General features: G+C 51.2%; 1 protein-coding gene across 1 annotated transcript; it reads right to left on the reverse strand.

The window, feature by feature from the left end:
• Positions 1-11,528: 11,528 nt before the first annotated feature.
• LOC137848879 (uncharacterized) lies at positions 11,529-16,153 on the reverse strand. Its single transcript, XM_068668374.1, has 2 exons — positions 12,602-16,153; positions 11,529-12,130 (listed from the first exon to the last, which is right to left on the reverse strand). The coding sequence occupies exon 1, from the start codon at positions 13,764-13,766 to the stop codon at positions 12,852-12,854; it is 915 nt and encodes a 304-aa protein (XP_068524475.1). The 5' UTR covers positions 13,767-16,153; the 3' UTR covers positions 11,529-12,130; positions 12,602-12,851.
• Positions 16,154-24,151: the final 7,998 nt, after the last annotated feature.

Here is a 24,151-nt window from a genome sequence, read left to right on the forward strand (position 1 = left end):
GACGACTGAAAAATCGGGCCACAGAAAACGTGCTACAAGCCCCATTCGACCATCCAAAAGTGCCCCCAAAGGAAGGCTTTGGGTACAACTGAACTCCCCAGGGGAGCCTTTATGAAGGCCCATACGCAACTGGACCCCCCTGTGTTCGCTGTTTACAAGCAACCCTAAATATAACACTAGCCAGCATGGCAGAAAACTGAAAACTCGGGCCACAGAAAAAGCCTTTCAAGCCCCATTAACCCATCCAGAAGTGCCCCCAAAGGAAGGCTTTGGGTATAAGTGAACTCCCCAGGGGAGCCTTTATGCAGCCCCACATGCAACTGGACCCTCCTTGTTCACTGTTTACGAGCAACCCTAACTATACCCCTAGCCACCATGGCAGAAGACTGAAAGCTCGGGCTCCAGAAAATGCGTTTCAAGCCCCATTCACCCATCCAGAAGTGCCCCCAAAGGAAGGCTTTGGGTACAACTGAACTCCCCAGGGGAGCCTTAACGCAGCCCCACATGCAACTGGACCCTCCGGGTTCACTCTTTCACCGCAAGCCTAAATATAGCGCTCGGCGCAATGGGAGAAGACTGAAAAAGCGGGCCTCAGAAAACGCATTGCGATTCCCCTTGGACCATCCCAAAGTGCCCCCAAAGGAAGGCTTTGGGTACAACTGGACTCCCCAGGGGAGCCTTTATGCAGCCCCACATGCAACTGGACCCTCCGTATTCGCTCTTTCACAGCAACCCTAAATATAGCCCTGGCCCGCCTGGCAGTCGACTGAAAACACGGGCGCCAGAAAATGCATTAAAAGCCTAATTCGCCCATCCAAAAGTGCCCCCAGAGGAAGGCTTTGGGTACAACTGAACTCCCCAGGGGAGCCTTTACGCAGCCCCACATGCAACTGGACCCTCCGGGTTCACTCTTTCACCGCAAGCCTAAATATAGCGCTCGGCGCAATGGGAGAAGACTGAAAAAGCGGGCCTCAGAAAACGCATTGCGATTCCCCTTGGACCATCCCAAAGTGCCCCCAAAGGAAGGCTTTGGGTACAACTGGACTCCCCAGGGGAGCCTTTATGCAGCCCCACATGCAACTGGACCCTCCGGGTTCACTCTTTCACAGCAATCCTAAATATAACCCTGGCCCGCCCGGCAGTCGACTGAAAGCTCGGGCCACAGAAAATGTGTTACGAGCCCCATTCGCCCATCCAAAAGTGCCCCCAAAGGAAGGCTTTGGGTACATCTGAACTCCCCAGGGGAGCCTTTACGCAGCCCCACATGCAACTGGACCCTCCGTGTTCGCTCTTTACAGCAACCCTAAATATAACCCTAGCCAGCATGGCAGAAGACTGAAAACTCGGGCCACAGAAAAAGCGTTTCAAGCCTCTTTCGCCCATCCAGAAGTGCCCCCAAAGGAAGGCTTTGGGTACAAGTGAACTCCCCAGGGTAGCCTTTATGCAGCCCCACATGCAACTGGACCCTCCGTATTCGCTCTTTCACAGCAACCCTAAATATAACCCTGGCCTGCATGGCAGTCGACTGAAAGCTCGGGCCCCAGAAAATGTGTTACGAGCCCCATTCGCCCATCCAAAAGTGCCCCCAAAGGAAGGCTTTGGGTACATCTGAACTCCCCAGGGGAGCCTTTACGCAGCCCCACATGCAACTGGACCCTCCGTATTCGCTCTTTCACAGCAACCCTAAATATAACCCTGGCCCGCCTGGCAGTCGACTGAAAGCTCGGGCCACAGAAAATGTGTTACGAGCCCCATTCGCCCATCCAAAAGTGCCCCCAAAGGAAGGCGTTGGGTACATCTGAACTCCCCAGGGGAGCCTTTACGCAGCCCCACATGCAACTGGACCCTCCGTGTTCGCTCTTTACAGCAACCCTAAATATAACCCTAGCCAGCATGGCAGAAGACTGAAAACTCGGGCCACAGAAAAAGCGTTTCAAGCCCCTTTCGCCCATCCAGAAGTGCCCCCAAAGGAAGGCTTTGGGTAGAACTGAACTCCCCAGGGGAGCCTTTATGCAGCCCCACATGCAACTGGACCCTCCGGGTTCACTCTTTCACCGCAAGCCTAAATATAGCCCTAGCACGCCTGGCAGTCGACTGAAAGTTCGAGCCACAGAAAATGTGTTACGAGCCCCATTCGCCCATCCAAAAGTGCCCCCAAAGGAAGGCTTTGGGTACAACTGAACTCCCCAGGGGAGCCTTTACGCAGCCCCACATGCAACTGGACCCTCCGTGTTCACTGTTTACGAGCAACCCTAAATATACCCCTAGCCACCATGGCAGAAGACTGAAAACTCGGGCTCCAGAAAATGCGTTTCAAGCCCCATTCACCCATCCAGAAGTGCCCCCAAAGGAAGGCTTTGGGTACAACTGAACTCCCCAGGGGAGCCTTTATGCAGCCCCACATGCAACTGGACCCTCCGGGTTCACTCTTTCACCGCAAGCCTAAATATAGCCCTCGGCGCAATGGGAGAAGACTGAAAAAGCGGACCTCAGAAAACGCATTGCGATTCCCCTTGGACCATCCAAAAGTGCCCCCAAAGGAAGGCTTTGGGTACAACTGGACTCCCCAGGGGAGCCTTTACGCAGCCCCACATGCAACTGGACCCTCCGTATTTGCTCTTTCACAGCAACCCTAAATATAGCCCTAGCACGCCTGGCAGTCGACTGAAAGCTCGGGCCACAGAAAATGTGTTACGAGCCCCATTCGACCATCCAAAAGTGCCCCCAAAGGAAGGCTTTGGGTACATCTGAACTCCCCAGGGGAGCCTTTACGCAGCCCCACATGCAACTGGACCCTCCGTGTTCGCTCTTTACAGCAACCCTAAATATAACCCTAGCCACCATGGCAGAAGACTGAAAACTCGGGCCACAGAAAAAGCGTTTCAAGCCCCTTTCGCCCATCCAGAAGTGCCCCCAAAGGAAGGCTTTGGGTACAAGTGAACTCCCCAGGGGAGCCTTTATGCAGCCCCACATGCAACTGGACCCTCCGTATTCGCTCTTTCACAGCAACCCTAAATATAACCTTGGCCCGCATGAAAGACGACTGAAAAATCGGGCTACAGAAAACGTACTACAAGCTTCATTCGACCATCCAGAAGTGCCCCCAAAGGAAGGCTTTGGGTACAACTGAACTCCCCAGGGGAGCCTTTATGAAGGCCCATACGCAACTGGACCCCCAGTGTTCGCTGTTTACAAGCAACCCTAAATATAACACTAGCCAGCATGGCAGAAAACTGAAAACTCGGGCCACAGAAAAAGCCTTTCAAGCCCCATTCACCCATCCAGAAGTGCCCCCAAAGGAAGGCTTTGGGTACAAGTGAACTCCCCAGGGGAGCCTTTATGCAGCCCCACATGCAACTGGACCCTCCTTGTTCACTGTTTACGAGCAACCCTAAATATACCCCTAGCCACCATGGCAGAAGACTGAAAGCTCGGGCTCCAGAAAATGCGTTTCAAGCCCCATTCACCCATCCAGAAGTACCCCCAAAGGAAGGCTTTGGGTACAACTGAACTCCCCAGGGGAGCCTTTACGCAGCCCCACATGCAACTGGACCCTCCGGGTTCACTCTTTCACCGCAAGCCTAAATATAGCCCTCGGCGCAATGGGAGAAGACTGAAAAAGCGGGCCTCAGAAAACGCATTGCGATTCCCCTTGGACAATCCCAAAGTGCCCCCAAAGGAAGACTTTGGGTACAACTGGACTCCCCAGGGGAGCCTTTACGCAGCCCCACATGCAACTGGACCCTCCTTGTTCACTGTTTACGAGCAACCCTAAATATACCCCTAGCCAGCATGGCAGAAGACTGAAAACTCGGGCCAAAGAAAAAGCGTTTCAAGCCCCTTTCGCCCATCCAGAAGTGCCCCAAAAGGAAGGCTTTGGGTACAACTGAACTCCCCAGGGGAGCCTTTATGCAGCCCCACATGCAACTGGACCCTCCGGGTTCACTCTTTCACCGCAAGCCTAAATATAGCCCTCGGCGCAATGGGAGAAGACTGAAAAAGCGGGCCTCAGAAAACGCATTGCGATTCCCCTTGGACCATCCCAAAGTGCCCCCAAAGGAAGGCTTTGGGTACAACTGGACTCCCCAGGGGAGCCTTAACGCAGCCCCACATGCAACTGGACCCTCCGTATTCGCTCTTTCACAGCAACCCTAAATATAGCCCTGGCCCGTTTTGCAGTCGACTGAAAACTCGGGCCCCAGAAAATGCATTAAAAGCCTAATTCGCCCATCCAAAAGTGCTCCCAGAGGAAGGCTTTGGGTACAACTGAACTCCCCAGGGGAGCCTTTACGCAGCCCCACATGCAACTGGACCCTCCTTGTTCACTGTTTACGAGCAACCCTAAATATACCCCTAGCCACCATGGCAGAAGACTTAAAACTTGGGCTCCAGAAAATGCGTTTCAAGCCCCATTCACCCATCCAGAAGTGCCCCCAAAGGAAGGCTTTGGGTACAAGTGAACTCCCCAGGGGAGCCTTTATGCAGCCCCACATGCAACTGGACCCTCCGGGTTCACTCTTTCACCGCAAGCCTAAATATAGCCCTAGCATGCCTGGCAGTCGACTGAAAGCTCGGGCCCCAGAAAACGTGCTACAAGCCCCATTCACCCATCCAAAAGTGCCCCCAAAGGAAGGCTTTGGGTACAACTGAACTCCCCAGGGGAGCCTTTATGCAGCCCCACATGCAACTGGACCCTCCGGGTTCACTCTTTCACCGCAACCCTAAATATAGCCCTAGGCGCAATGGGAGAAGACTGAAAAAGCGGGCCCCAGAAAACGCATTGCGATTCCCCTTGGACCATTAAAAGTGCCCCCAAAGGAAATCTTTGGGTACAACTGGACTCCCCAGGGGAGCCTTAACGCAGCCCCACATGCAACTGGACCCTCCGTATTCGCTCTTTCACAGCAACCCTAAATATAGCCCTGGCCCGCCTGGTATTCGACTGAAAACTCAAGCCCCAGAAAACTGTTAAAAGCCTAATTCGCCCATCCAAAAGTGCCCCCAGAGGAAGGCTTTGGGTACAAGTGAACTCCCCAGGGGAGCCTTTATGCAGCCCCACATGCAACTGGACCCTCCTTGTTCACTGTTTACGAGCAACCCTAAATATACCCCTAGCCACCATGGCAGAAGACTGAAAACTCGGGCTCCAGAAAATGCGTTTCAAGCCCCATTCACCCAACCAGAAGTGCTCCCAAAGGAAGGCTTTGGGTACAAGTGAACTCCCCAGGGGAGCCTTTATGCAGCCCCACATGCAACTGGACCCTCCGGGTTCACTCTTTCACCGCAAGCCTAAATATAGCCCTAGCACGCCTGGCAGTCGACTGAAAGCTCGGGCCACAGAAAATGTGTTACGAGCCCCATTCGCCCATCCAAAAGTGCCCCCAAAGGAAGGCTTTGGGTACATCTGAACTCCCCAGGGGAGCCTTTACGCAGCCCCACATGCAACTGGACCCTCCGTGTTCGCTCTTTACAGCAACCCTAAATATAACCCTAGCCACCATGGCAGAAGACTGAAAACTCGGGCCACAGAAAAAGCGTTTCAAGCCCCTTTCGCCCATCCAGAAGTGCCCCCAAAGGAAGGCTTTGGGTACAAGTGAACTCCCCAGGGGAGCCTTTATGCAGCCCCACATGCAACTGGACCCTCCGTATTCGCTCTTTCACAGCAACCCTAAATATAACCTTGGCCCGCATGAAAGACGACTGAAAAATCGGGCTACAGAAAACGTGCTACAAGCTTCATTCGACCATCCAGAAGTGCCCCCAAAGGAAGGCTTTGGGTACAACTGAACTCCCCAGGGGAGCCTTTATGAAGGCCCATACGCAACTGGACCCCCAGTGTTCGCTGTTTACAAGCAACCCTAAATATAACACTAGCCAGCATGGCAGAAAACTGAAAACTCGGGCCACAGAAAAAGCGTTTCAAGCCCCATTTACCCATCCAGAAGTGCCCCCAAAGGAAGGCTTTGGGTACAAGTGAACTCCCCAGGGGAGCCTTTATGCAGCCCCACATGCAACTGGACCCTCCTTGTTCACTGTTTACGAGCAACCCTAAATATACCCCTAGCCACCATGGCAGAAGACTGAAAGCTCGGGCTCCAGAAAATGCGTTTCAAGCCCCATTCACCCATCCAGAAGTGCCCCCAAAGGAAGGCTTTGGGTACAACTGAACTCCCCAGGGGAGCCTTTAAGCAGCCCCACATGCAACTGGACCCTACGGGTTCAATCTTTCACCGCAAGCCTAAATATAGCCCTCGGCGCAATGGGAGAAGACTGAAAAAGCGAGCCTCAGAAAACGCATTGCGATTCCCCTTGGACCATCCCAAAGTGCCCCCAAAGGAAGACTTTGGGTACAACTGGACTCCCCAGGGGAGCCTTAACGCAGCCCCACATGCAACTGGACCCTCCGTATTCGCTCTTTCACAGCAACCCTAAATATAGCCCTGGCCCGCCTGGCAGTCGACTGAAAACACGGGCCCCAGAAAATGCATTAAAAGCCTAATTCGCCCATCCAAAAGTGCCCCCAGAGGAAGGCTTTGGGTACAAGTGAACTCCCCAGGGGAGCCTTTACGCAGCCCCACATGCAACTGGACCCTCCTTGTTCACTGTTTACGAGCAACCCTAAATATACCCCTAGCCACCATGGCAGAAGACTGAAAACTCGGGCCACATAAAAAGCGTTTCAAGCCCCTTTCGCCCATCCAGAAGTGCCCCAAAAGGAAGGCTTTGGGTACAACTGAACTCCCCAGGGGAGCCTTTATGCAGCCCCACATGCAACTGGACCCTCCGGGTTCACTCTTTCACCGCAAGCCTAAATATAGCCCTCGGCGCAATGGGAGAAGACTGAAAAAGCGGGCCTCAGAAAACGCATTGCGATTCCCCTTGGACCATCCCAAAGTGCCCCCAAAGGAAGGCTTTGGGTACAACTGGACTCCCCAGGGGAGCCTTAACGCAGCCCCACATGCAACTGGACCCTCCGTATTCGCTCTTTCACAGCAACCCTAAATATAGCCCTGGCCCGCCTGGCAGTCGACTGAAAACTCGGGCCCCAGAAAATGCGTTAAAAGCCTAATTCGCCCATCCAAAAGTGCTCCCAGAGGAAGGCTTTGGGTACAACTGAACTCCCCAGGGGAGCCTTTACGCAGCCCCACATGCAACTGGACCCTCCTTGTTCACTGTTTACGAGCAACCCTAAATATACCCCTAGCCACCATGGCAGAAGACTTAAAACTTGGGCTCCAGAAAATGCGTTTCAAGCCCCATTCACCCATCCAGAAGTGCCCCCAAAGGAAGGCTTTGGGTACAACTGAACTCCCCAGGGGAGCCTTTATGCAGCCCCACATGCAACTGGACCCTCCGGGTTCACTCTTTCACCGCAAGCCTAAATATAGCCCTAGCATGCCTGGCAGTCGACTGAAAGCTCGGGCCACAGAAAACGTGCTACAAGCCCCATTCGCCCATCCAAAAGTGCCCCCAAAGGAAGGCTTTGGGTACAACTGAACTCCCCAGGGGAGCCTTTATGCAGCCCCACATGCAACTGGACCCTCCGGGTTCACTCTTTCACCGCAACCCTAAATATAGCCCTAGGCGCAATGGGAGAAGACTGAAAAAGCGGGCCCCAGAAAACGCATTGCGATTCCCCTTGGACCATTAAAAGTGCCCCCAAAGGAAATCTTTGGGTACAACTGGACTCCCCAGGGGAGCCTTAACGCAGCCCCACATGCAACTGGACCCTCCGTATTCGCTCTTTCACAGCAATCCTAAATATAGCCCTGGCCCGCCTGGTAGTCGACTGAAAACTCGGGCCCCAGAAAAACTGTTAAAAGCCTAATTCGCCCATCCAAAAGTGCCCCCAGAGGAAGGCTTTGGGTACAACTGAACTCCCCAGGGGAGCCTTAACGCAGCCCCACATGCAACTGGACCCTCCTTGTTCACTGTTTACGAGCAACCCTAAATATAGCCCTGGCCCGCCTGGCAGTCAACTGAAAACTCGGGCCCCAGAAAATGCATTAAAAGCCTAATTCGCCCATCCAAAAGTGCCCCCAGAGGAAGGCTTTGGGTACAAGTGAACTCCCCAGGGGAGCCTTTACGCAGCCCCACATGCAACTGGACCCTCCTTGTTCACTGTTTACGAGCAACCCTAAATATAGCCCTGGCCCGCCTGGCAGTCAACTGAAAACTCGGGCTCCAGAAAATGCGTTTCAAGCCCCATTCACCCATCCAGAAGTGCCCCCAAAGGAAGGCTTTGGGTACATCTGAACTCCCCAGGGGAGCCTTTACGCAGCCCCACATGCAACTGGACCCTCCGTGTTCGCTCTTTACAGCAACCCTAAATATAACCCTAGCCAGCATGGCAGAAGACTGAAAACTCGGGCCACAGAAAAAGCATTTCAAGCCCCTTTCGCCCATCCAGAAGTGCCCCCAAAGGAAGGCTTTGGGTACAACTGAACTCCCCAGGGGAGCCTTTATGCAGCCCCACATGCAACTGGACCCTCCGGGTTCACTCTTTCACCGCAAGCCTAAATATAGCCCTCGGCGCAATGGGAGAAGACTGAAAAAGCGGGCCTCAGAAAACGCATTGCGATTCCCCTTGGACCATCCCAAAGTGCCCCCAAAGGAAGGCTTTGGGTACAACTGGACTCCCCAGGGGAGCCTTAACGCAGCCCCACATGCAACTGGACCCTCCGTATTCGCTCTTTCACAGCAACCCTAAATATAGCCCTGGCCCGCCTGGCAGTCGACTGAAAACTCGGGCCCCAGAAAATGCGTTAAAAGCCTAATTCGCCCATCCAAAAGTGCTCCCAGAGGAAGGCTTTGGGTACAACTGAACTCCCCAGGGGAGCCTTTACGCAGCCCCACATGCAACTGGACCCTCCTTGTTCACTGTTTACGAGCAACCCTAAATATACCCCTAGCCACCATGGCAGAAGACTTAAAACTTGGGCTCCAGAAAATGCGTTTCAAGCCCCATTCACCCATCCAGAAGTGCCCCCAAAGGAAGGCTTTGGGTACAACTGAACTCCCCAGGGGAGCCTTTATGCAGCCCCACATGCAACTGGACCCTCCGGGTTCACTCTTTCACCGCAAGCCTAAATATAGCCCTAGCATGCCTGGCAGTCGACTGAAAGCTCGGGCCACAGAAAACGTGCTACAAGCCCCATTCGCCCATCCAAAAGTGCCCCCAAAGGAAGGCTTTGGGTACAACTGAACTCCCCAGGGGAGCCTTTATGCAGCCCCACATGCAACTTGACCCTCCGGGTTCACTCTTTCACCGCAACCCTAAATATAGCCCTAGGCGCAATGGGAGAAGACTGAAAAAGCGGGCCCCAGAAAACGCATTGCGATTCCCCTTGGACCATTAAAAGTGCCCCCAAAGGAAATCTTTGGGTACAACTGGACTCCCCAGGGGAGCCTTAACGCAGCCCCACATGCAACTGGACCCTCCGTATTCGCTCTTTCACAGCAATCCTAAATATAGCCCTGGCCCGCCTGGTAGTCGACTGAAAACTCGGGCCCCAGAAAAACTGTTAAAAGCCTAATTCGCCCATCCAAAAGTGCCCCCAGAGGAAGGCTTTGGGTACAACTGAACTCCCCAGGGGAGCCTTAACGCAGCCCCACATGCAACTGGACCCTCCTTGTTCACTGTTTACGAGCAACCCTAAATATAGCCCTGGCCGCCTGGCAGTCAACTGAAAACTCGGGCCCCAGAAAATGCATTAAAAGCCTAATTCGCCCATCCAAAAGTGCCCCCAGAGGAAGGCTTTGGGTACAAGTGAACTCCCCAGGGGAGCCTTTACGCAGCCCCACATGCAACTGGACCCTCCTTGTTCACTGTTTACGAGCAACCCTAAATATAGCCCTGGCCCGCCTGGCAGTCAACTGAAAACTCGGGCTCCAGAAAATGCGTTTCAAGCCCCATTCACCCATCCAGAAGTGCCCCCAAAGGAAGGCTTTGGGTACATCTGAACTCCCCAGGGGAGCCTTTACGCAGCCCCACATGCAACTGGACCCTCCGTGTTCGCTCTTTACAGCAACCCTAAATATAACCCTAGCCAGCATGGCAGACGACTGAAAACTCGGGCCACAGAAAAAGCATTTTCAAGCCCCTTTCGCCCATCCAGAAGTGCCCCCAAAGGAAGGCTTTGGGTACAAGTGAACTCCCCAGGGGAGCCTTTATGCAGCCCCACATGCAACTGGACCCTCCGGGTTCACTCTTTCACAGCAACCCTAAATATAGCCCTGGCCCGCCTGGCAGTCGACTGAAAGTTCGGGCCACAGAAAATGTGTTACGAGCCCCATTCGCCCATCCAAAAGTGCCCCCAAAGGAAGGCTTTGGGTACAAGTGAACTCCCCAGGGGAGCCTTTATGCAGCCCCACATGCAACTGGACCCTCCGTGTTCGCTCTTTAACAGCAACCCTAAATATAACGCTAGCCAGCATGGCAGAAAACTGAAAACTTGGGCCACAGAAAAACTGTTAAAAGCCTAATTCACCCATCCAAAAGTGCCCCCAGAGGAAGGCTTTGGGTACAAGTGAACTCCCCAGGGGAGCCTTTACGCAGCCCCACATGCAACTGGACCCTCCGGGTTCACTCTTTAACCGCAACCCTAAATATAGCCTGTTATAAATGGCTCAGGATTCAAATTAGGATTAAATAAAAAAATAGGATTTATTAAAAGAATATAAAGGAATAGAGGTAAGCAAACCAGCGCTGGGTGCACCGGGAGTCTCTGCTCCACCAGGACGCACACCAGTTACATCAAGCAGCTGATTTTTTATGCACCTAGACTAATACATATTCATTACTACTTCTAAAAAAGTAGATTATTATAATTAGCTTCCGGGGTCCCAGTCCCTCCTACTGAGCATGCGCATCAGTCTCCTCTGGGGGTCTCTAGGGGTCTTTCATGCTGAAGGCTCGTAGTCTTCTCCTCTCACCCTTTGTACTTACTCGGCACTATTCCAAGTTTATGGAACACTCTCTGTACACTCTCCGCAGGTCTTTGTCTCCCAACCGTCCTTCAGCTTCTTTTTTCTTCCTCTTAATCTCTTGGCCCCCCTGGCCAGATACCAAGGATCCACATAGTATCCCATAACAGTCACTAGTTGTTATCAGTTAAACTCCCAGACATCAAACACAAACAGCTTTCTTATTTGACGCTTCACGAGTAATTAAAACATTCTTCCCCAGCCATTCACAGACACATCTATAGCAGTGTTAAGTTAATCTCGAAGAAGACAGGAAAAAAGGCTGTAACTGTTAGAAATAGAAGTCCGGAATAACAAAAGCAAACAGGTTCACAAATTTAAGGAGTGTTTTCTGAAGACTTGATAAATTGACTGGAATGAGGGGGAGACTGGGACACACTGCATCTGTGGTTCAAGAATTAAACTGCCAGTGCAGGGCCCAGAAGCAGACAGGATTCAAACAGAATTATTCTTTATGGACGCAAATTTATGGACACGAATTGGAATTGTTAAAACATTCCTCACAATCCCTTATCTTCTTTTTAATATCCCCAATTCGTGTCTCTTCTGTTATTAATAATTGGATTTCATCAGTTTGTTCTTGGAGGGTCCAATTCTTAAGCATCATAATTGACATATTCCCTTCTTTTTTTTTTAATGAAGTTATTACCAATGTACTATTTATCACCCAGTGTATTAATAATGTAAGACAAGGTATCATACAAGGTATAGACAATAACATCTTTACACCACATAACAATAAAAATAACACTCTTTTAACCCATGGTCCACCAGGCAGCCATGAAAATAAAAATAAATGAAAATAAATGAAAATAAATCCCATTCCATATCCTTTCAGGTTTGTGTTTGCTCGCCTCCCCCCCTCTCCTTCTCTGGGATGGGAGAGAGAAATGGGAAAGTGAAGCCTGTGAGTTGAGATAAAAACAAGTAGATAATAACAATAATAATAATAACAATAATGATTATAATAGTACTACTAGTAATAATGTGTACGAAACAAGTGATGCACAATGCAATTGCTCACCACCTGCTGTCCGATGCCCAACCTAACCCCGAGCAGTCCGGCCCTCCTCCCAGCCTGCCTGCTAGCAGGACAGTGAGAAGCTGAATTTGGCTTGGTCCTTGGCTTGATGTAAGCACTGCTCTGTAACAATTAAAAACAATTAAAACATCAGCATATTATTAACATTCTTCTCATCCTAAACCAGAACATAACATTCTATCAGCTACTAGGAAGAGTATTAGCTACTACCCTTTTTATCAATCTTTAAACAGCAATTACTAAAGCTAAATTTTCCACAGACTTCTCCTTCTTGTGCTAGTAAATAATCCAAAGCTAGGCAATTTTGATACAAAGCAGTTCTCATCTTTATAACTATTTCTATTACAGCTAATAACCTAATTATTCTATTAAGTATATATATTGGGGTCCTATAGTCCCACGATCTGTCTTCTGTCCACGTATCTGGATCATAATAGGCAAACACCTTCAGGGTTGATTCAGGCTTGTGTTACCGTTCGGCCTGTCAGGGTGATCCAGCTCCTGGAAAACGAATCACAATTTTATATAGGTTAAAAAAAAGGGTCTTATGTTATTTTCTCAGGACAACCTGACCTTAGTGGGGGAGAAGTCCAGTCGAGGCCCTCTCACTCGGCAGTCAATACCCATAGGGGTTGCTTCCCTCGGTAGACCATACACACCGCAGTGGAGGGTCCTGCCCTGGTCTTGCCTTCTCCCTTTCCTCCCTTCAGGCTTGTCCCCTTTATTTGGCATCCTTAATTCATGCAGAGCCTCGTTGCCAGAATATTAGTTCTTCCTTAGCTTGAGTTTCAGTTTCCCAGGAGTGGACTCAACCCTCCAAGTTTCAGTAGTTACTGGTCCTTTTATTCTGGATGCATGGGTCCCTTTCTGCGGTTCTCACAGCTGTTTCAGTAGTCAGTAAAACAAGGTACAGTCCCTCACACCCATGCCCTTGAGCCAAAAGCAAAAAGTCAATAGCAGCTTGATCCTGTAAGAGCGCATGTCGCAGACTATTTTGATCTGGTAACATCTCCTCAAGTATCTCTGTCATGGCATAGGCTTGCTTCTTGGCCCAGCATACCAATTTTTCTAAGTTGTTACGTGCAGCCGCAGATGCCACTCCAAGCACTAAAATTGCCAATGCTGCTCTAGCTGCAACCCCACACAATTCAACATTATCATTGCTATCCGGTGCAAGCAATGCCCATTTATGTCTGGTGATCTCACGCAACTGTAACAAGCTAGGAGCAAATACCATGAGTTTATCTAAGTAACATGGACATCTGATAGCATTTGCAGGGATACCTTGCCAGGCCCCATCCCCACAAATCAGAAGCACATCAGGAGGCAAGGCCAAAGCTGTACAATTGTTCCAAACACTGCAGTTGTTACCCCTTGTCTCCATGCTATAAACTCCTAAACCCTGCTTAGCAGCGTCATTGTAATCACAGGTGTTATTTGTGTTTTTGTACCGGTATGGCCCTTTCCCAGTTCCTGTAGCAGGATTCATCTGATAGCCACGGCTACGTTCACATTTGTAGCCACCTTTCAGGTTGATACAGATTTGACTACAGATACCAGGGTTTTGACATTCATCAATTCCACAGTTTCTCTTTTCTACAAAGTCAAACCCAGCTGGACAGTCACATTCATTTATGTTGCATTCCTTCAGGGGCTCATCACCCCAGTCCTTGCAGTCTCTCTGCTGGTTACACACTTTATTGATATCTATGCACACAAAGTCAGATTCAGTACACATCTTCTTCACACAAGCACTCTCATCACTGCCATCTGAGCAGTCTTCACATTTTACTCTAGCACCGTTGGCAGCAGTGCACAGTCAGGTGAAGGCGAGCAGCAGGCAGAGCACCCCGCACCGTCACCTGTGTCATTTATACTACTCCTATTACCCATGCTGTTAGTGTCAGTGGCATCCTTCTTGTACCGTTTCTGTCTTTGTCTCCCCCCTTTTCTTTTTGTCACTGGCCATTCACCACAAATGGATAAGACACATGATTACTAATTAGGAAAGAGAGTGTAACGTCTGCTATACGGCTGCAGGCAGTGCCAGCTGCAACCTTAGGTTTGTGAAAGAGCCTGCCGGTGGTTGTTTGGCAGTGTAATCTGCGTCTCTGCACTCCTGCCCTGCAATAGAGCTAAGTCGTCATTAGTAATAGTTATAACACCGATCTGGGGACGAATAGTCTTTTTTACATTGCAAGATAAACCTTTTATAAAAAGAATGCCAGAGTGAAGCAGCACAGCCGCTGCTGCCGCTGCCTCCATGGTTATGTCAGACAGGCTGCAGGGTCCTGATGTCCGTCCCTCTGCTCTGTGCCGACTCGCCACACGGTGAGGGTCAGCTACCGGTGTCCACTGACGCCTCTGGTCTCCCGTAGCAGCTCGATCTCGGATGTCCCGCAATTACTTCAATTTCCCCGCGTTTTGCAGCTTCTGTCAGGTCTATTCTGTGTCTCTCAGAGCCGTCCGTGGCTCTGCAGCATCTCTCAGGGCTCTCTCCGTCCAGCGGTAGCCCCTCCGTAGTGTCTCGGGCCTCCCAGCGCCGCTCCGGTCTCTCGGCGCCGCTCCGGTCTCTCGGCCTGTTCAGGTCTCAGCGAGTCCAGGTCTCGGCCTGTGCGGGCCTCATATGTTGCAGGAAGCATGTCATATCATGCTCCTGCCTTTTTCTTGTCACAGTCAAAACATTTAAGAGCAAAAATAGGATACACAAGATACACAAGATACACCGGGCCCATATATTAGGCACCACCACTCAAAACTTGAATAAAACAGCACTTCTTTTCAGTCTGTCAAGCACTTCGTTCGTCTCTGCCCACTCCCCTTGCGGAGAGTACGGAACAACGGATCGGAACTCTGCACTCGCTTTGCAGCAACGCTGCGTCTCACTCACACAGCACACTCGCACACGGAGGCCTCCAGCACATCTCATTCATACCACAGGAATATAATTTAGAATGATAACCAACCAAATAAGTATTGTCTCTGACTGTGTTCTTCGTGAAGTGACTTGTAACACTTTGTTTCAAACCCTTACATTTACACAAATACTTTCAACACAAAATACATACATAAAAACACACACAATTATTAACACTCCAGTTAGTATCCCTCCAGCAGCCGAAAACATACCGTTTGTCTGCAGTTTCAGGAGATCTCTGCTCCTGCGGTGAGCAGCTGAGAGTGGAGTCCCCTCCGAGCAAAACGCTCAGGGTGCACCTAGGGGCGTCCACGCTGCAGCCGATCCCGCAGCCGAGCAGAGTGTCTCCTGCCTGGCTCACCAAAATGACTCTCAGAAAGCTGACTCCACAATCAGTAGGATTGTAAAGTAGGTATGTTTACTCAGTTCTGTGCAGCACGGGGCGGGTAGTCCCCCCAAAGTCGTGCAGGCCTAATGTGACAAATTGCTTTAGTAAAAAGTTACATATACATAAACATTCCTATACATATACATAACCTGTCCCTTTATGAACACTCCTCCTTATTTCAGACACCTCGGTTAAACTCTGAACCATGAGGTTTTTAATCTGGTTCTCGGGGCCCGAGAGGCTCCTGTTATCTGGTGGTATAAGTGCAGCACAGGCACAAATGTAGCACATATTCATTCTTAATCAATTGCTCTCTAATTTCTAATTCCAATGTTTCAGCTTGCTCTTTTCTGGATCCACGGGTATTCTACTATTAATGTTCAAAGCCTGACAGACCCCGTCCTCCGTGGATCAAAATACAGGGGGTCTTAAGGGTTCTTTTGGTCGTTCTATCATAAAATACTGGATCATTTTTAATTTACTCTTTAATTTCCTGGGGCCCCTATTGTTCCAATTTCTAATAATTATTCATAATGGACTTTTTGGTCATATATCTGGTAATTTGCTCCCTTTCTGGTCCTTGGTCTTCGATTTTATCTGACCCATCCGGGAATTTTACTAGTGGCAATTCCCACAGCCCTTGGCTGCCCAGTGAGAGTGTCTTGCAGGGGGTTTAGGACCTATCACCCACCCACGTATCCCTCTTCTCACCAGCCCAGCCCCCCCGACAGGAGATTAGAACCAGTGAGAAAACAAAAAGACCTCCACGCTGACTTTAGAAGTCTCAGTTACACTCTCACACACAAAAAATGGCAACCGTACCCTTACCCAACCAAACGGTATCCAAACGACTCTGTCGTCTTCGTCCGGATCTTCGCGCGCAGAATTACGGGCAAAAAACAGCCGGCAACAAGGGAGCTCAAAAAAAATCAAATTCTTTGCTTACCTTTATTCAGGTTCAGGATGGCATTAGTCCCGATCTGACTCAAACAGGAGCCACCAAATGGTGGGGCGCCTCTCCTAGATTAAATCAGAATTCAGGAACTATAGCCATCCCGGACGAGCCCCCAAATTGTTATAAATGGCTCAGGATTCAAATTAGGATTAAATAAAAAAATAGGATTTATTAAAAGAATATAAAGGAATAGAGGTAAGCAAACAGCGCTGGGTGCACCGGGAGTCTCTGCTCCACCAGGACGCACACCAGTTACATCAAGCAGCTGATTTTTATGCACCTAGACTAATACATATTCATTACTACTTCTAAAAAAGTAGATTATTATAATTAGCTTCCGGGGTCCAGTCCCTCCTACTGGAGCATGCGCATCAGTCTCCTCTGGGGGTCTCTAGGGGTCTTTCATGCTGAAGGCTCGTAGTCTTCCTCTCACCCTTTGTACTTACTCGGCACTATTCCAAGTTTATGGAACACTCTCTGTACACTCTCCGCAGGTCTTGTCTCCCAACCGTCCTTCAGCTTCTTTTTTCTTCCTCTTAATCTCTTGGCCCCCCTGGCCAGATACCAAGGATCCACATAGTATCCCATAACAGTCACTAGTTGTTATCAGTTGTTCTGAAACTCCCAGACATCAAACACAAACAGCTTTCTTATTTGACGCTTCACGAGTAATTAAAACATTCTTCCCCAGCCATTCACAGACACATCTATAGCAGTGTTAAGTTAATCTCGAAGAAGACAGGAAAAAAGGCTGTAACTGTTAGAAATAGAAGTCCGGAATAACAAAAGCAAACAGGTTCACAAATTTAAGGAGTGTTTTCTGAAGACTTGATAAATTGACTGGAATGAGGGGGAGACTGGGACACACTGCATCTGTGGTTCAAGAATTAAACTGCCAGTGCAGGGCCCAGAAGCAGACAGGATTCAAACAGAATTATTCTTTATGGACGCAAATTTATGGACACGAATTGGAATTGTTAAAACATTCCTCACAGCCCTAGCCAGCATGGTAGAAGACTGAAAACTCGGGCCACAGAAAAAGCGTTTCAAGCCCCTTTCGCCCATCCAGAAGTGCCCCCAAAGCGAAGGCTTTGGGTACAAGTGAACTCCCCAGGGGAGCCTTTATGCAGCCCCACAGGCAACTGGACTCTCCGTATTCGCTCTTTCACAGCAACCCTAAATATAACCCTGGCCCGCATGGCAGACGACTGAAAAATCGGGCCACAGAAAACGTGCTACAAGCCCCATTCGACCATCCAAAAGTGCCCCCAAAGGAAGGCTTTGGGTACAACTGAACTCCCCAGGGGAGCCTTTATGCAGGCCCATACGCAACTGGACCCCCCGTGTTCGCTGTTTACAAGCAACCCTAAATATAACACTAGCCAGCATGGCAGAAAACTGAAAACTCGGGCCACAGAAAAACTGTTAAAAGCCTAATTCACCCATCCAAAAGTGCCCCCAGAGGAAGGCTTTGGGTACAAGTGAACTCCCCAGGGGAGCCTTTATGCAGCCCCACATGCAACTGGACCCTCCTTGTTCACTGTTTACGAGCAACCCTAAATATAACCCTAGCCAGCATGGCAGAAGACTGAAAACTCAGGCCACAGAAAAAGCGTTTCAAGCCCCTTTCGCCCATCCAGAAGTGCCCCCAAAGGAAGGCTTTGGGTACATCTGAACTCCCCAGGGGAGCCTTTATGCAGCCCCACATGCAACTGGACCCTCCTTGTTCACTGTTTACGAGCAACCCTAAATATACCCCTAGCCACCATGGCAGAAGACTGAAAACTCGGGCTCCAGAAAATGCGTTTCAAGCCCCGTTCACCCATCCAGAAGTGCCCCCAAAGGAAGGCTTTGGGTACAACTGAACTCCCCAGGGGAGCCTTTATGCAGCCCCACATGCAACTGGACCCTCCGGGTTCACTCTTTCACCGCAAGCCTAAATATAGCCCTAGCACGCCTGGCAGTCGACTGAAAGCTCGGGCCCCAGAAAAACTGTTACGAGCCCCATTCGCCCATCCAAAAGTGCCCCCAAAGGAAGGCTTTGGGTACATCTGAACTCCCCAGGGGAGCCTTTACGCAGCCCCACATGCAACTGGACCCTCCGTGTTCGCTCTTTACAGCAACCCTAAATATAACCCTAGCCAGCATGGCAGAAGACTGAAAACTCGGGCCACAGAAAACGTGCTACAAGCCCCATTCGACCATCCAAAAGTGCCCCCAAAGGAAGGCTTTGGGTACAAGTGAACTCCCCAGGGGAGCCTTTATGCAGCCCCACATGCAACTGGGCCCTTCGGGTTCACTCTTTCACAGCAACCCTAAATATAGCCCTGGCCCGCCTGGCAGTCGACTGAAAACTCGGGCCCCAGAAAATGCGTTAAAAGCCTAATTCGCCCATCCAAAAGTGCCCCCAGAGGAAGGCTTTGGGTACAACTGAACTCCCCAGGGGAGCCTTAACACAGCCCCACATGCAACTGGACCCTCCGTATTCGCTCTTTCACAGAAACCCTAAATATAGCCCTGGCCCGCCTGGCAGTCGACTGAAAACTCAAGCCCCAGAAAACTGTTAAAAGCCTAATTCGCCCATCCAAAAGTGCCCCCAGAGGAAGGCTTTGGGTACAAGTGAACTCCCCAGGGGAGCCTTTATGCAGCCCCACATGCAACTGGACCCTCCTTGTTCACTGTTTACGAGCAACCCTAAATATACCCCTAGCCACCATGGCAGAAGACTGAAAACTCGGGCTCCAGAAAATGCGTTTCAAGCCCCATTCACCCAACCAGAAGTGCTCCCAAAGGAAGGCTTTGGGTACAAGTGAACTCCCCAGGGGAGCCTTTATGCAGCCCCACATGCAACTGGACTCTCCGGGTTCACTCTTTCACCGCAAGCCTAAATATAGCCCTAGCACGCCTGGCAGTCGACTGAAAGCTCGGGCCACAGAAAATGTGTTACGAGCCCCATTCGCCCATCCAAAAGTGCCCCCAAAGGAAGGCTTTGGGTACATCTGAACTCCCCAGGGGAGCCTTTACGCAGCCCCACATGCAACTGGACCCTCCGTGTTCGCTCTTTACAGCAACCCTAAATATAACCCTAGCCACCATGACAGAAGACTGAAAACTCGGGCCACAGAAAAAGCGTTTCAAGCCCCTTTCGCCCATCCAGAAGTGCCCCCAAAGGAAGGCTTTGGGTACAAGTGAACTCCCCAGGGGAGCCTTTATGCAGCCCCACATGCAACTGGACCCTCCGTATTCGCTCTTTCACAGCAACCCTAAATATAACCTTGGCCCGCATGAAAGACGACTGAAAAATCGGGCTACAGAAAACGTGCTACAAGCCCCATTCGACCATCCAGAAGTGCCCCCAAAGGAAGGCTTTGGGTACAACTGAACTCCCCAGGGGAGCCTTTACGCAGCCCCACATGCAACTGGACCCTCCTTGTTCACTGTTTACGAGCAACCCTAAATATAACCCTAGCCAGCATGGCAGAAGACTGAAAACTCGGGCCACAGAAAAAGCATTTCAAGCCCCTTTCGCCCATCCAGAAGTGCCCCAAAAGGAAGGCTTTGGGTACAACTGAACTCCCCAGGGGAGCCTTTATGCAGCCCCACATGCAACTGGACCCTCCGGGTTCACTCTTTCACCGCAAGCCTAAATATAGCCCTCGGCGCAATGGGAGAAGACTGAAAAAGCGGGCCTCAGAAAACGCATTGCGATTCCCCTTGGACCATCCCAAAGTGCCCCCAAAGGAAGGCTTTGGGTACAACTGGACTCCCCAGGGGAGCCTTAACGCAGCCCCACATGCAACTGGACCCTCCGTATTCGCTCTTTCACAGCAACCCTAAATATAGCCCTGGCCCGCCTGGCAGTCGACTGAAAACTCGGGCCCCAGAAAATGCATTAAAAGCCTAATTCGCCCATCCAAAAGTGCTCCCAGAGGAAGGCTTTGGGTACAACTGAACTCCCCAGGGGAGCCTTTACGCAGCCCCACATGCAACTGGACCCTCCTTGTTCACTGTTTACGAGCAACCCTAAATATACCCCTAGCCACCATGGCAGAAGACTTAAAACTTGGGCTCCAGAAAATGCGTTTCAAGCCCCATTCACCCATCCAGAAGTGCCCCCAAAGGAAGGCTTTGGGTACAACTGAACTCCCCAGGGGAGCGTTTATGCAGCCCCACATGCAACTGGACCCTCCGGGTTCACTCTTTCACCGCAAGCCTAAATATAGCCCTAGCATGCCTGGCAGTCGACTGAAAGCTCGGGCCCCAGAAAACGTGCTACAAGCCCCATTCGCCCATCCAAAAGTGCCCCCAAAGGAAGGCTTTGGGTACAACTGAACTCCCCAGGGGAGCCTTTTTGCAGCCCCACATGCAACTGGACCCTCCGGGTTCACTCTTTCACCGCAACCCTAAATATAGCCCTAGGCGCAATGGGAGAAGACTGAAAAAGCGGGCCCCAGAAAACGCATTGCGATTCCCCTTGGACCATTAAAAGTGCCCCCAAAGGAAATCTTTGGGTACAACTGGACTCCCCAGGGGAGCCTTAACGCAGCCCCACATGGAACTGGACCCTCCGTATTCGCTCTTTCACAGCAACCCTAAATATAGCCCTGGCCCGCCTGGCAGTCGACTGAAAACTCGGGCCCCAGAAAAACTGTTAAAAGCCTAATTCGCCCATCCAAAAGTGCCCCCAGAGGAAGGCTTTGGGTACAACTGAACTCCCCAGGGGAGCCTTAACGCAGCCCCACATGCAACTGGACCCTCCGTATTCGCTCTTTCACAGCAACCCTAAATATAGCCCTGGCCCGCCTGGCAGTCAACTGAAAACTCGGGCCCCAGAAAATGCATTAAAAGCCTAATTCGCCCATCCAAAAGTGCCCCCAGAGGAAGGCTTTGGGTACAACTGAACTCCCCAGGGGAGCCTTAACGCAGCCCCACATGCAACTGGACCCTCCGTGTTCGCTCTTTACAGCAACCCTAAATATAACCCTAGCCAGCATGGCAGAAGACTGAAAACTCGGGCCACAGAAAAAGCGTTTCAAGCCCCATTCGCCCATCCAGAAGTGCCCCCAAAGGAAGGCTTTGGGTACAACTGGACTCCCCAGGGGAGCCTTTACGCAGCCCCACATGCAACTGGACCCTCCGTGTTCGCTCTTTACAGCAACCCTAAATATAGCCCTAGCCCGCCTGGCAGTCGACTGAAAACTCGGGCCCCAGAAAAACTGTTAAAAGCCTAATTCGCCCATCCAAAAGTGCCCCCAGAGGAAGGCTTTGGGTACAAGTGAACTCTCCAGGGGAGCCTTTACGCAGCCCCACATGCAACTGGACCCTCCTTGTTCACTGTTTACAAGCAACCCTAAATATACCCCTAGCCACCATGGCAGAAGACTGAAAACTCGGGCTCCAGAAAATGCGTTTCAAGCCCCATTCACCCATCCAGAGGTGCCCCCAAAGGAGGGCTTTGGGTACAACTGAACTCCCCAGGGGAGCCTTTATGCAGCCCCACATGCAACTGGACCCTCCGGGTTCACTCTTTCACCGCAAGCCTAAATATAGCCCTAGCACGCCTGGCAGTCGACTGAAAGCTCGGGTTACAGAAAATGTGTTACGAGCCCCATTCGCCCATCCAAAAGTGCCCCCAAAGTAAGGCTTTGGGTACATCTGAACTCCCCAGGGGAGCCTTTACGCAGCCCCACATGCAACTGGACCCTCCGTGTTCGCTCTTTACAGCAACCCTAAATATAACCCTAGCCAGCATGGCAGAAGACTGAAAACTCGGGCCACAGAAAAAGCGTTTCAAGCCCCTTTCACCCATCCAGAAGTGCCCCCAAAGGAAGGCTTTGGGTACAAGTGAACTCCCCAGGGGAGCCTTTATGCAGCCCCACATGCAACTGGACCCTCCGGGTTCACTCTTTCACAGCAACCCTAAATATAGCCCTGGCCCGCCTGGCAGTCGACTGAAAACTCGGGCCCCAGAAAATGCGTTTCACGCCCCATTCACCCATCCAGAAGTGCCCCCAAAGGAAGGCTTTGGGTACAAGTGACCTCCCCAGGGGAGCCTTTATGCAGCCCCACATGCAACTGGACCCTCCGGGTTCACTCTTTCACCGCAAGCCTAAATATAGCCCTAGCACGCCTGGCAGTCGACTGAAAGTTCGGGCCACAGAAAATGTGTTACGAGCCCCATTCGCCCATCCAAAAGTGCCCCCAAAGGAAGGCTTTGGGTACATCTGAACTCCCCAGGGGAGCCTTTACGCAGCCCCACATGCAACTGGACCCTCCGTGTTCGCTCTTTACAGCAACCCTAAATATAACGCTAGCCAGCATGGCAGAAGACTGAAAACTCGGGCCACAGAAAAAGCGTTTCAAGCCCCTTTCGCCCATCCAGAAGTGCCCCCAAAGGAAGGCTTTGGGTTCAACTGAACTCCCCAGGGGAGCCTTTATGCAGCCCCACATGCAACTGGACCCTCCGTGTTCGCTCTTTACAGCAACCCTAAATATAACCCTAGCCAGCATGGCAGAAGACTGAAAACTCGGGCCACAGAAAAAGCGTTTCAAGCCCCTTTCGCCCATCCAGAAGTGCCCCAAAAGGAAGGCTTTGGGTACAACTGAACTCCCCAGGGGAGCCTTTATGCAGCCCCACATGCAACTGGACCCTCCGGGTTCACTCTTTCACCGCAAGCCTAAATATAGCCCTCGGCGCAATGGGAGAAGACTGAAAAAGCGGGACTCAGAAAACGTATTGCGATTCCCCTTCGACCATCCAAAAGTGCCCCCAAAGGAAGGCTTTGGGTACAACTGGACTCCCCAGGGGAGCCTTAACGCAGCCCCACATGCAACTGGACCCTCCGTATTCGCTCTTTCACAGCAACCCTAAATATAGCCCTGGCCCGCCTGGCAGTCGACTGAAAACTCGGGCCCCAGAAAATGCACTAAAAGCCTAATTCGCCCATCCAAAAGTGCCCCCAGAGGAAGGCTTTGGGTACAACTGAACTCCCCAGGGGAGCCTTTACGCAGCCCCACATGCAACTGGACCCTCCTTGTTCACTGTTTACGAGCAACCCTAAATATACCCCTAGCCACCATGGCAGAAGACTTAAAACTTGGGCTCCAGAAAATGCGTTTCAAGCCCCATTCACCCATCCAGAAGTGCCCCCAAAGGAAGGCTTTGGGTACAACTGAACTCCCCAGGGGAGCCTTTATGCAGCCCCACATGCAACTGGACCCTCCGGGTTCACTCTTTCACCGCAAGCCTAAATATAGCCCTAGCACGCCTGGCAGTCGACTGAAAGCTCGGGCCCCAGAAAACGTGCTAGAAGCCCCATTCGCCCATCCAAAAGTGCCCCCAAAGGAAGGCTTTGGGTACAACTGAACTCCCCAGGGGAGCCTTTATGCAGCCCCACATGCAACTGGACCCTCCGGGTTCACTCTTTCACCGCAACCCTAAATATAGCCCTAGGCGCAATGGGAGAAGACTGAAAAAGCGGGCCCCAGAAAACGCATTGCGATTCCCCTTGGACCATTAAAAGTGCCCCCAAAGGAAATCTTTGGGTACAACTGGACTCCCCAGGGGAGCCTTAACGCAGCCCCACATGCAACTGGACCCTCCGTATTCGCTCTTTCACAGCAAACCTAAATATAGCCCTGGCCCGCCTGGCAGTCGACTGAAAACTTGGGCCCCAGAAAAACTGTTAAAAGCCTAATTCGCCCATCCAAAAGTGCCCCCAGAGGAAGGCTTTGGGTACAACTGAACTCCCCAGGGGAGCCTTAACGCAGCCCCACATGCAACTGGACCCTCTGTATTCGCTCTTTCACAGCAACCCTAAATATAGCCCTTGCACGCCTGGCAGTCGACTGAAAGCTCGGGCC

The sequence above is a fragment of the Anas acuta genome, unplaced genomic scaffold, assembly GCF_963932015.1.
Source record: "Anas acuta unplaced genomic scaffold, bAnaAcu1.1 SCAFFOLD_279, whole genome shotgun sequence".
Lineage (NCBI taxonomy): Eukaryota > Metazoa > Chordata > Aves > Anseriformes > Anatidae > Anas > Anas acuta.